The 12,217-nt window shown below is 59.4% G+C and overlaps 1 protein-coding gene across 4 annotated transcripts in view; it reads left to right on the forward strand.

The window, feature by feature from the left end:
• The window catches only part of LOC143148315 (uncharacterized), a 66,243-nt gene extending 54,261 nt beyond the window's left edge, over positions 1-11,982 (forward strand). For all 4 annotated transcript variants that reach the window (XM_076314551.1, XM_076314553.1, XM_076314554.1 and 1 more), the window contains 2 exons: positions 9,386-10,557; positions 10,643-11,982. In XM_076314551.1, the coding sequence (XP_076170666.1) occupies positions 9,563-10,557; positions 10,643-11,843 (2,196 nt within the window). In that variant the 5' untranslated portion in view covers positions 9,386-9,562 and the 3' untranslated portion in view covers positions 11,844-11,982. The remainder of the gene's footprint in view (positions 1-9,385; positions 10,558-10,642) is intronic.
• Positions 11,983-12,217: the final 235 nt, after the last annotated feature.

A 12,217-nucleotide genomic window follows, 5' to 3' on the forward strand; every position in this document is an offset into this window, starting at 1 on the left:
CGATCGAAGCGACCGCGACCGACTACCGTCGGACGACCGTTCGAACGCATTCAGCGTTTGGCAATTGTCCGATCACGCGGACGACAAAAGGGCAGCGCGCGACCAACGCTCTCGTTCGTCCCGATACCGATACCAAACGTTTCTCGAATCGAAACAACGCGCCTCGTGCTCGAACGCGAGCGGAGATCACCGATAACGGTGGACCGCGTCGACCGAGTCGTACCGGGGAACGAGCAAAGGGTTCCGGTGCGAACCGGAAAGGTACTTCTCTTTCGGCTCGTTTTCTTCCCATCCGTCTCGAAAGACGCTCGAAGAAACCAGGGCGAACCTTCCTTCCCGTCTATTTACCGGGCCATCTCGAACCGCCGGACGGGTGTCGCGTCGCCGAACCGCTTTGCCCTCGAGAGAAAAAGGACGCCCCGCGGAGAAACCGAGCAGTTGCTCGTTCGTCCTCGTAAACGCGTTTACTTTTCCGAAAACTTGGACCAACGATCCCCGAATTTCGCGAATCGCAACCAACGATTCCCGACGAACCACCACCGTTCCTCCGTCGCGCGGCTGCGGTTACGATTTCTTTGTCCCGCGGAAAACGTATCCTACGCGCGTTTTTACGGAGGTCGTTACGAGCAACGACGGAACTTTCGCGGAGGGAAGATATTTGTCTTCGAGCGGCGAAGACGGAGACTGCCCGGCTCGAAACCAAGAAACCGATCGACTCGGCCAAACTCTCGGAATACTTGTTCGCGCGATACGCGTACGTCGAGCGCGTCGAGCGCGTCGAGCGCGTCGAGCGCGTCGGGCGCGTCGGGCGCGTCGGTGCCGTAACGCGTTCATCGCCGAGAAGCGTTTCGCGCTGCTCGGATATCGTTTGGGTTTCGAACGACCGGATCGAAACGTTCGCCTCGAATCAGCGTTTTCGTTCGGCGAGGGAGGGGGGCTCGCCGCGCCTCCGGGGTGTCGGAAGAACGCTCGAGAGGATTTCCGCGTCGTTCGCGAAATCTTTGTCGCGGCTCGCGTTCGTTCGACGCGGAGCGAGCTGGCCGGCGATCGGTAAGTTTTTCGAGGCAATTTGCGGGAAAAAAGCTCGAAGGAAACCGATCGATGCGCTCGAACGCCGATATCGGGTCAAAGGCGGGCAGCATGGCCGCCCGGGGCGTTTGCAGCTTCGCGGAGGGACGCTCGGAACCCGACGGCCCTCAGTTTTTCCCTCGCTTCCGTTATCGAACCCCGCCGACCCGGGACAGGTCGAATCGTGCCGGCCCGACCCGGCCCGACCCGGCCCGACCCGGCCCGCCGCGACGCACCGTCGCTCGAAAGAGCGATATTGGAATTTTTATGTAATACACGATGGAAATTGGAGTACGTTTCCATAGAAGAGCAAACAGAAGCTTTTTTGCGCGCGTCCTCGTATCGGGATTCCGAAAGGACGGAATTCCTTTCTCCCGTTCTCCCGTCGCTTGGTCTGTAAACGGTAGAGCGTATTCGTTTCGAGCCCGCGGGCCGCAGTTGCCACCTCGAACGGTGGCTAACTTTTCCATCGGGCGAAACGAGTTCCCGTCTCTTGCCCCCGATCTCGACGATATCCAGACGTCTACGATCGTTCGAACGCGTTCTTCGTCCATTTTTATCGTTCGGAGAATCGTCGGTCCCGGTAACGATAACTCGGTAAAGTCGAAACAAAGGGGGAGATATCGCTCGAGAAGGAAAGGAAATCGAACGGCGGATACTCTTCTTTGGAAATAGTTGCGAAACGAGAGGGCTACGAGAAGGTAGCGTTCGGCTCGACGGAGCCCGATCCCCGTATCGGTGGAACGTTCGCCGCGGGGATGCGGTTCGAGCGTGGCTCGAATCGTTCGCGAGCGCGGTCGTGGAATTTTCGCGTTGAACGTTCCGCTCGTTAAGGGTGGAAGGGTAACGAACTTGTTGTTTTCCTTTGCGGTTGGTTTAATGGACGAGTCGCGTCGCGTCGCGTCGCGTCGCGTCGCGTCGGGTCGCGTCGCGCGAATTCGCGGCCTCCGTGCGCGCAATAACCAACGACTGTATTCGCTGAACTCGGCGCGGGTTGCGAGGCGCGTCACGTACCGAAGGATTAAGAAACGTATTCCCGTAGAATTTAATCGGTAAAATTGGAGGAAAGCGTCGAACGGCAGGAACGTCGGGGAAGCGGTTCGGAGGAGCGAGATCGCCGTAGCCGCGAACGATTCGCTCGACCGGCGGGAAAAGGAGCGACGGACGGGGCTTGGCTCGCCCGCCTCGCCTCGAACGGGTGCCAGTACGCAAACACCGAAGAAATTTACGACGCGTCCGAAGAGTCGGCCGGGCGGCCGGGCGGCCGGCCGGGTGCGACTCGCGAGCCACGGAAGCCGTATTCTCCTCGAGAGAAAGGAATCCCTGGAGCCCGGATCGTACACGCCGCTCCGAAGAGCTCGAGTTACAACGCGTCGCGGCCGATAAAACCGAGGTGGCTCTCGCCCCCTTGATTCGCCCCGCGACAAATAGCACTTAGAACGCTAAGAAGGAGCACCCCGCACCCTCACCGCTTTCTCCCTCCGGAGAAAATTTACGCGCGATCCATTTTCTTCTTTTACGCTTCCGCAGTTTCCATTCCCCTCCCGTTGTTCGCGAGTTTCCGCGGCTGCGGACAGAGTTCATTGTGCCTCCGTCGCGCGCTCGCGAAAAAAAGCAAAAGAGCAGGACCTCGGAGAGACGTGTCTCTCCTCCTCGGCTCTCGACAAACCGTCCGCGCCGCGCCGCATCGAAAACAATCGGAATGGAAAATTAAGCCGTTAGTTTCTTCGATCGTTCCGCGTTTTCTCGGTAACGCCCTTCGAGCGCCGTATCGACGAGCGCTATCGAGGTCGTTCGTAATCGCCGCGAAAGCTCGGCTTTCGCGTCCAACGGGCGTCGCAGCCGACCAAAGCGGAATGCCTTCTCCACCTTTCGATTTCGATTTCGATTTCGATTTCGATTTCGATTCTTCGTAAAAACGGTCTTTCCGCTCGTTGGCCGACATTGGCCGTAAGATGCGCGTCGCGAGCGAGCCTCGTTCGCGGCGAACAAACGAGTCCGAAGCGCGTTCCCTCGCGGTTGGTTTTCACCGTTCGAGGAGACGAACGTCTCGAGAAAGAGCACGGTCCTCGCCGCTTTTCTTCCGGATGAAATTTCCCGAGTCGGCTTTCATCGTCGAGGGAACGAATACGTCGCCGCCGCGAGGCGAACTCGTTCGAAACTTTCGAGATCGCTCGGTGGAAGTTGGAACCGACGAAAGGGCGATGCCCCCCGTCCAAAGAGATCGAATCGAATCGAATCGAATCGCCGATTCCTCGATTCACCCGCGCGCACCGTCGAATCCAATTAACGACGCGACGCGACGCGACGCGACGCGACGCGACGCGACGCCGCGAGCGTTTAACCGACCCCCGATATTTATCGTCGCGTCTAGGTTTTTCCGGGCGCGTATTTTTCGGAGCGCGAGTCTCGCGGAATCGTTCTCGAGGGTGAAATTCGGTTCGCGAGTCGAAACGGACGAAAGGAAGAGGAATCGAATCGAAGGAGCCGGCCGGCTCGCGAACCCGCCCTCTCGCGATCTCGGAGCGTTCGGTTAACGCGTGAAACGTGCTTCGTTTGCTCTCTTTAGCGGGAACGATTCCGGTCGTTCGATACGCAAACCGATTCGCGCTCGAAGGTCGTCCCGATTCGATGAGATCGTTCGGCTCGTTCGGGCGTCCTTCCATCGGTTCGCTCGGTCTCTTTTTCGCGCCTCGTCTACCCTCCGCCGGGTGGCGCCGTTCGGGGCAACCGGGACTCGAGGGACGCCGGAAGCGAACCGATATCGCCCGTGAACCGTATCTTCGCGGAAAACGACCGTTTCGCGTCCAATTATCCAGCGCGGCCGCAACCTTCCGACCGAACGGGAGAACGCACTACGCCGGAAATATGGAAAAATTTTAATATCGCCAATTTCGTTGCGTCCGTTTCTCCGAATTTGCATTGTAAATATTTTTAATTTCGTCGGTTCGCCGTGCCTCGTTTTTCAAACGGAAACGCGCTCGGTCTCGTTTCCGAGTATCGTTCGCGTCTCCTCCGTCGTTCGAAGGAAAAGAAAATTTCCCGCGATCCCCCCGTACCGAACGACCGGGCAACGCGGAGATGTTGCGCGATCGCGAACAATTTCCCAATTTCCAAATTTCCGTAGCGCTCGTTCGGGAATTTGGCCGCTCGGTATTCGCAAAATCGACGGTAAGGAAAGAGACGAACCGCGCGCCGGAGGAAAATAGGAACGGCGCCTCGCCGTCTCCCTACCGCTCGTGCGGTCGCGGAAAAGCGAGCCGCGCACGAGACGCGTAGCCTACGATACGTCGAATACGAACCTACGTATAAACAAGCTAAGATCTCCCAGAGAGAAGAAGCGCACCGTCGAGTGCCGCCGGAGCTGCGCTCGAAGCGTTCATTTTTTATGGCCATTGTTTCCGTAATTAGTCTCGAGCGCGAAACTCTTCTCGAAACTGCCGACGAAACGAGATTCCGGTGCAGCCGTACGGAAAACTCGAAACGGGCCGTGCACCCGTACAAACGGTACAACGGAAGTGGAAGCGACGGGCAGAAAAATCTCTCGCGATCGCGTATTTAATTGGAACGAAACGGGCGCTGGTTACCGCGCGGTTCCTCGAATAATCGTGGAAAACTCGCTAGGCGGGTACGTTTTTCGTGTCTCGGCTCGTCTCGGCTCGTCTCGGCTCGGCTCGGCTCGGCTCGGCTCGGATCGACGCCAGCTCCCTCCGGGAACGGCGGGGACGACCGCTCTCTCTCGCTCGACGACGGGAACGATAACGCGAGCGGAAAGATTCCCTCGCTTCCGAGTCGAGAACGCCCTCCCCGTTCTGGAGATCCTCGCGGCGCGGTTTCCTCGGCCCGGATTTTTTCTCGCCGAGGTTCCGTTCGATCGGGACAGTTGCCGCGGACCCCGGCGAGGAATCCGAAGCTCCCGACGGATCGAGCTTCTCTCCTCGTTCGATCGTCGTTTCGAATTCCGCGAAGAACCGAGCGATTTTCCCTACCGCGCGGACGATACGCGCCGCGTTCTCCGTGTTCCGCGAGCCGGACCGGTATCGCGCTTTTCCCCTCTTCGAGTGGAAAAGTTCGCCCGAGGCGAAGGGCCGCGAGGAATGCGCGGAATCGAGAACGCGTCGCGGATATTTAGCTGGAAAAAAGTTTCGGAATTTCATTCCGACGTTGCGAATCGCGTCCGACGATGGAATCTCGACGAAACGAACGAGTCCACCGCGTCTCGTTTCGACCGCGGCCGGACACTCTTCCGAAAGTTTCGGTTTCGGTTTCGGGAAACGATCCGATCGACTCGGAATCCCGTTCGTCCCTCTCTCTTCCGACTTCTCGGCTCGGCTCGGCTCGGCTCGGCTCGGTTCGCGCCAAGGTAAACGCTCGGGACGCTCGCGGAAACGTCTCACCGGTCGAGGCGGCAAACTCCCCGGAATTCGACGTTCGTTCCGCGAAGCGCGACGAATCGTCGTCGAAATTCCCATCGTCGACGAAACGCGAAAAGACACGGCCGGGGGCTGCCAATTCGGAAAACCGGTTGCAAGTTTTCCGATAGCTTTTCCTCGCGGCGCCTCTCTCGAGTCGATCGAAAAAGGAACGCGGGACCCGGGCAACGAACGCCCGCTCCGACTCGCCGAATTTTCCCCCCTTTGGCTTCGCTCGGCGACGACGCGGCGCGCCACGCCGCGCCGCGTCCCGATTCCTAATATTTCGACGAGGACGCACCGCCCTCCCTCGTTTCGCTCGCGTTCCGATTCTCGGAGCGGAAACACCACCGAAGAAAAAAGAAAACACCGGCAAGGATTTATCGCTAACGCGGAACGCCAAGGTTTCACCAACGTCCGAACGAAACGTCGAAAACCGGCAGGGAGAGTCGTTTCGCTCGCGAACGAACGCGCCGATCCGTCGAAAAATCCGACGCGTTGGAACGCGAGGACGCGAGAAGGCGAGAACGCGAGAACGCGAGAACGCGAGAACGACGCTCGAGAGCTCGCGTTCGCGGAATTTATCGCGCGCAACGCTCGCGTTCGCGAACGATTCGGGTCGGAGGGAACCAACCGCTCGTTTCCCTTCGGTGGTCTTTCTCTCGTTTGCGTCTCGCGACGGTTTCCCAAAGTTTTCACGTAAAATTCCACGGACGAGAGTTCGGTAAATATTTACCGTAAGCGAGGAGTCGTCCTCGGATCGTTGAGAAACGTTCCCAGGGCCCGCGAGAGCCGAATTTTATTTTCGATCTCTTCGAAGAACGGTCGCGGAGGCGCGTCGACGGCGACGAGGACGACGACGGCGTCGATTCCGCCCGGACGATTCGATCCGGAGATTAAACGGTCGATCGCAATTTCGAGCGGCGCTCGTTGTAAATTAATTTGGCCGCGATCCAAAATCGTCCCCCGGTAAACGTATCGGGTCGCGTCTCGCGACCAACGGCCTCGCGCTTCTCGCGCTTCTCGCGACGCGAACGAAGGAACGATGCGCCGCTGAGAATTTCCAGTGGGAGCTCGCGGCATCCCGAGGGGGCGTACGGACTCGGACCGAGCGATCCTCGCCCAAATTTGACTCCGAGCGAGAGGGGCCGCGGCGGAGCCGTGGCGGGGCCGAGAGTCCGAGGAGGCGGTGGCCGGATATCGACGTCGCTTCGATTCCGGGTTACAAAGGGAACGTAAAAATGGCCGAGCAACGGTAACGGGAACGGTACGCGCTCGAGCGGACCGCGCGCGCGTTATCGGGCGCAGAGGCTGCGGTTCCTCGCGATCCGTCTCGGAGATAACGGGGAGCGTCGACCCTCCGGGCAACGTCCGCCGGACCGAACCAGCCCGCCGCGCGACCTCCTCTCCTCTCCTCTCCTCTCCTCTCCTCTCCTCTCCTCTTCTCTCCTCTACGCGACTCGCAACGCTACCCGCTACCCGCTCACAGCTCGCAGAGACCAAACGCCCGAAATAAAACCCATTGTTCTCGCCGGCTTCGTTCCGAGTCCCGTCGCCTCGTAAATTTCCCTACCGCCCACTCCTCCTCGAAAAACCTTCCGAGAGAGCAACCTCGAAATTATCGACGAGAGCGAACTCTTCTCTTCTCGCGTTTTTACAAATATCGAAACCGATCGACCGCGGTTTTATCGCCGCGATTCGAAATCGCGAGTTTCGATCGTTCGGAACGGTAACCGTTATCCGCGATACGCGTTCGCCGATCGATCGTCCGGGGCAACGTTCGGTGTCTACCGAAACCGTGCGAGAAGTCGAAAAGGATCGAGCGATCCGCGTTCCTCGGCTCGATTCGGGATTCGCGAGCCAGAGTCGCCGCCGAGTCGACGAGAAAGCTCCCTTTCCGCGGTAAAAACTCGGCTCCCCGCGATATCGACCGATGAAACGCACCCGCGGTGACGCTCCTCTCTCGCTCCGTACCGCGGGCCTGAACGATAATTACGCATCGACCGAATGAATACCGGGCTAATTACCGGGTATCAACGTTCAACGGTCAAAGTACCGCGAACGCGTCGGCTTCGAGACCCCGAAATTTCCTCGACGCGAGTGATCCGCTGATCCGCGAGGAAACGAGAATCATCGTTCGTCGTCGCGGCGGCGCGACCGGTATCTCGACGAGGCTCGTCACCGTTTGCCGAGAACTCGGTCCTCGCGAGGAAAAGCTCGCAAGTTTCCTGCCCGTGGAGGAAACGGTTCGCGCGTCGCGCGTCGATCGATACCGGTGTTCGGTAATTTTACGGTTCGCCGGAGCGGGTCGCGTCGATCGCGAGCCTTCCGTTACGGTCGCTCGTCCGTTTCTTCCTCTCGTCGAGCGAAATTATCGTCGCGTTTGTCCGAGTCGACGAACGGGACAGAAGGGACGGACGATCCGTTGTCTCGAGCCAAAATTACCGTTTCCCGTGGAACACGGCGCGATCGAACCCTCCTTTCCGAACCGTGAAATTGACTTTGCGCTAAACGACGAACCCGGGATTCGCTCGTGCTCGAACAGCGCGCCCGAATCCTCCGATTCGGTTCGGTTCGGTTCGGTTCGGTTCGGTACGAAGAAACGCAGCGATAGCTTTAACGAGATATCGGAGGGAAGCGTCGCGTTTACCTACCGTCCTCGGGAATTCGAAAAGCGATACTCGCGGGAGCGTCGCGGAACTTGGCGTCCCGAAATCGGATTCCCTCGAAAATCGCGGAACGAGCCGCTCTCGAAGAAACGAGCTCGTCGACGGAGAGACGAAATTTTCCCGAACGATCGGTTCGCCGTTTCGTATTCGGGGATTTCCGTTCGTTTGTTTCCATCGGCCGGTTCGAAGCGGTCTCGCCGTTGTCGCGTCTCCTTCGACGAATCGACAATCGCGGCGGGCCACTCCGGCCAAGGAAAAAACCCCGCTCCCGAGGTTACCGGATCCCTCCATTTTTCCTCTTTAAATACAATTCGCTCCAGCGGAGCGCAAAATTGCCGAATTCCCCCGGCGATCGATCGCCCGGCCGCGAATCGAACGAGGACTTTGATCTTGGACTCGCGGCGTCTCGTTACCGCCGCCCGTTGTCCCATTTTTCTACTTTCGCGGATCGCTGGTCGCGCGACCGGAAATTTCCGAAAATTCCTCGGCCACGGTTTTTCGGCGAACGGAGAAAAATTCACCGCGTTCGAGGAAATTACGGAATCGCCGCAACGATCGCTCCTTCTCCACGGAAGGGCCGACGAACGAAAAACCGTTCGAGTCTCGGAACGATTCGACGCGATATTTGCGTTCGTTCTAGCCTCGATGTTTACCGTTTCCGAATCGAATTCGAAATTGTGGGATAAACGGTCGGGAAATCGAGACGAGTCTCGGTTAGTTCGATCGTACGAGGTCGTTACGTTTCGAACGATATCTCGAGACGCTATCGGGAGCGGCTCGAGTCCTCTCGCCGTTCCCGTCGACTTTCGACCTTTCGCTTCGACGTTTCGATCGGGAAAACGACCAGAGGGAGGGACGTTCTCCGCCTCGCGATCGAGAAGCGGTTCCGGTGGATCGACCGACCGGTCGTTCGCGATACACGATTCTCCTTTCTTCCGGGGCATTTCGGACCGTTTCGGTTTCCAAGTTCGCTCCGGGTAGACATTTTTCTCCTCGGCGCTCGCCGCGAATTCCAAACTTTTCTCGGTTTCGTCGAATCTTTCCGTAAAACGCGCCGGGGGAGAATAGCCGCGAGTGGTCCTTTTCTCGTCGGTGTTTCTCCGAGGGGAACCGAGTTCGCGGTATCGATCGATCGGTATCCGGTCGAAAGGGCGGTGGACGGACGGTTCGAGAGGGATGGAGGGAGGGAGGGAGGGAGGAAAAGAGCGTCGCGGTTGATCGTTGTTGTCGTTTCAGGTGAGGAATCGACGCTCGAGCGCCTCGACTAGATGACCCCGGCAGAATTCATCCGTCGAGCGGAAGCGTGGGAGGAAAATCGGAGGAACAGAAACAGAGGCCCACGATCCGAAAATGCGGTAAGAAGTCGAGGGAGCAGGTTCCAGTCGGAGCGGTCGAGAAGGGGCCGCCAAAACCATGCGCCCGGGCGGGTGGAGACGGTGGTGGTGCAGATTGGCGATTCTGGGCGCGACGACGCTGTTCTCGATGAGCTTGTTGACCTCCACCGCGGTCGAGAGCTGCCCCACCCCGTGCACCTGCAAGTGGAAGAGCGGCAAAGAATGGGTGGAGTGTACCAACCGTAACCTGAAGGGGCTCCCGCAGGGCGCCCGGGAGGAGACCCAGGTGTTGGATCTCTCGAACAATCATCTGGTCAGTCTGCCCCCGGAGTGCTTCCACGCGCTCGGTCTGGTGAATCTGCAACGTCTCTACCTGGCGAGATCGCAGATCGGTCGCATCGCTACGAGGGCGTTCGTCGGTCTGGTGGGCCTGGTGGAGTTGGACCTTTCGGAGAACCTGATCGAGGAGATACCGAGCGAGACCTTCGAGTTCTACTCGAATCTGATGAAGCTCCTCTTGAACGGGAATCCCATACGGGAGATACGTCGCGGAGCGTTTAAACGGCTGGCGCATCTCGCGAATCTGGAACTGAGCCACTGTCGGCTCGAGATCGTCGAGCAGGGGGCTTTCGACGGTCTACGGTTGCTCGAGTGGCTCAGATTGGACGGGAATCGTTTGACCCGCGTACCCGAGACCACCCTGCCGCTCGGCGGGAACCTTCGGGGTCTCGCTCTCCACAACAATCCGTGGGTCTGCGATTGTCGTCTGCGCCCGACGCAGGCCTGGCTCAAGGAATCGGCACCGGTGGTCCCGCAGGAGTCCGAGCCGGTGTGCGAGGCGCCACCGAAGCTTCGCGGGGAGCCGATCAAAACCGTAAAGACCAACGACTTGGCCTGTCTGCCGCGGATCGAGCTCAGGGACCGACTCGAGGCTCACGAGGGGGAAAACCTCACGCTTAGGTGCGACGTGTACGCCGTACCGGCCGCCAAGCTCGTATGGTGGTTCAACGGGGAGCCCTGCGAGCTACAGAACGAGAACGATTCCCTATCGATCGCCTCCAACGGATTCCCCCGGTGAGCGATCCGAAGGAAACTCCGTTCCCGCTACCGCTACATTTGCCCGATCGCGACTACCCTCTTCGTTCTCTGTTCGTTTCAGGTACGTCTACAGGCAACGCGGCGACTCCACCAACACGAGCAGCACGCTCTTGATCTACTCGGTCGAGTCGTTGAACGAGGGGACCTACACCTGCACGGCGGAGAACGGAGCCGGTTCCGCCGAGTCCAATCTCTCGCTGCGAGTGCTCTTCCAGGAGAAGCCGACCGCCGAGCCACCGAACGATCGAGCGAGATCGGGATACATCGCGGCGGTCGCGGCCGGGGCCCTCCTGGTCACCCTGTTCGTTCTCGGTTGCCTGATCGCCAGCGTCGTTCTCTGCGCCCGCAAGCGGCGACGCGACCGAAAGAGGAACTCGAAAGCCCTGGTCTCGCGGAACAAGTCCGTGTTGCCGATCACAAAGGACACCGCCTCGACCCTTACCTGCAGGAAGGGTAACGGCAGCTTGATCGGGCTGGAGCACCATCGGATCGTCTCCTACACCGAGAGGGAAATGAACAAAGCCGCGACCCTCGAACACAGGGAGCGCAGAACCGGCACGGAGGAGCCCGCCTATCGCGGACCGGTCTCCAAGTACCTCACCGAGCCGGACCTGATCAACGAGGTACCCGAGGCCACGGACGCGGGATACGGACAGCTCTACCGTCACCAAGCCCCCGAAAGACAAATACTCAAGTACGATTCCGGGTACCCGTTGCAGCCCGATCTCCGTACCTCGAACGTCCCGCAGCTGAGCTACCTGGACCGCGACGGTTACCCCCTAAACTTTGGTCTACCCAAGCTGCCGTTCACCGCCGCGAGCACCCTCCCGCGATTCCGACAGAGGATGGCCGAGGGTTCCGCGGTCGCACCGCCCGCCAGATACTCCCGAGAGGCCGAGTTTCTCGCCAGATCCCCGGGTTACGACCCGGTCTTGCCCCGAACCGACGCCAGATACACCGCCGAGGGATACCCCTATCCCGTTCAACAGCAACCGCAGATACAGCCGGTCGAACAACCGATCCAGCAACAGCTGCCCCTCTCGCCGGTATCCCCGGTTCCCCTCTACCCCGAGGTGCCGTTCATTCCCTCGCCGCCGGCCGCCTACAGGGGCGAGACGACGCCCCTCTCTCCCAGATCGTTGTTGAGCAAAACGGCTCGCGAGGCGGCCGCCGCGGTCGCGGCCAGAGCCGAGGAACTCCAACCCCCTCGTCACCCCGAAAGCCCCGACGAAGGATACGTCGGCGACGCTATGGACGTTTAAAACGACGCGTTACCCACTCCCTACCCCTGCCCCTCCTCCTCCTCCTAAAGTTCGAAAATTACTCGCCGAGGAGAAACGTTTCGAGACGACGGAGCGAGACGTTAACGGCGGACCGCCGAACCGAGAAGGACGAGACAACGAAACGAGGAAGAAATACCGCGACGTCGTTCGACGATTCGCGAATACATGCTCAAACTCGCGCGCAACCCGAACCCCTCCACCTCTGCTCGTTCTCTCGATCGTTCCACTTTTTAGGATAACCGATCGTATCGTTGTTGAAGTTTACCGTTGCTCGATTCAGGGAGATACGGACTCTTCCGTCGCAACGACGACAGCGGTGCAACTCGGTGTTTCGAGATCGGTGAACCGTACGA

Source organism: Ptiloglossa arizonensis, chromosome 6 (assembly GCF_051014685.1).
Source record: "Ptiloglossa arizonensis isolate GNS036 chromosome 6, iyPtiAriz1_principal, whole genome shotgun sequence".
Taxonomy (NCBI): Eukaryota; Metazoa; Arthropoda; class Insecta; order Hymenoptera; family Colletidae; genus Ptiloglossa; species Ptiloglossa arizonensis.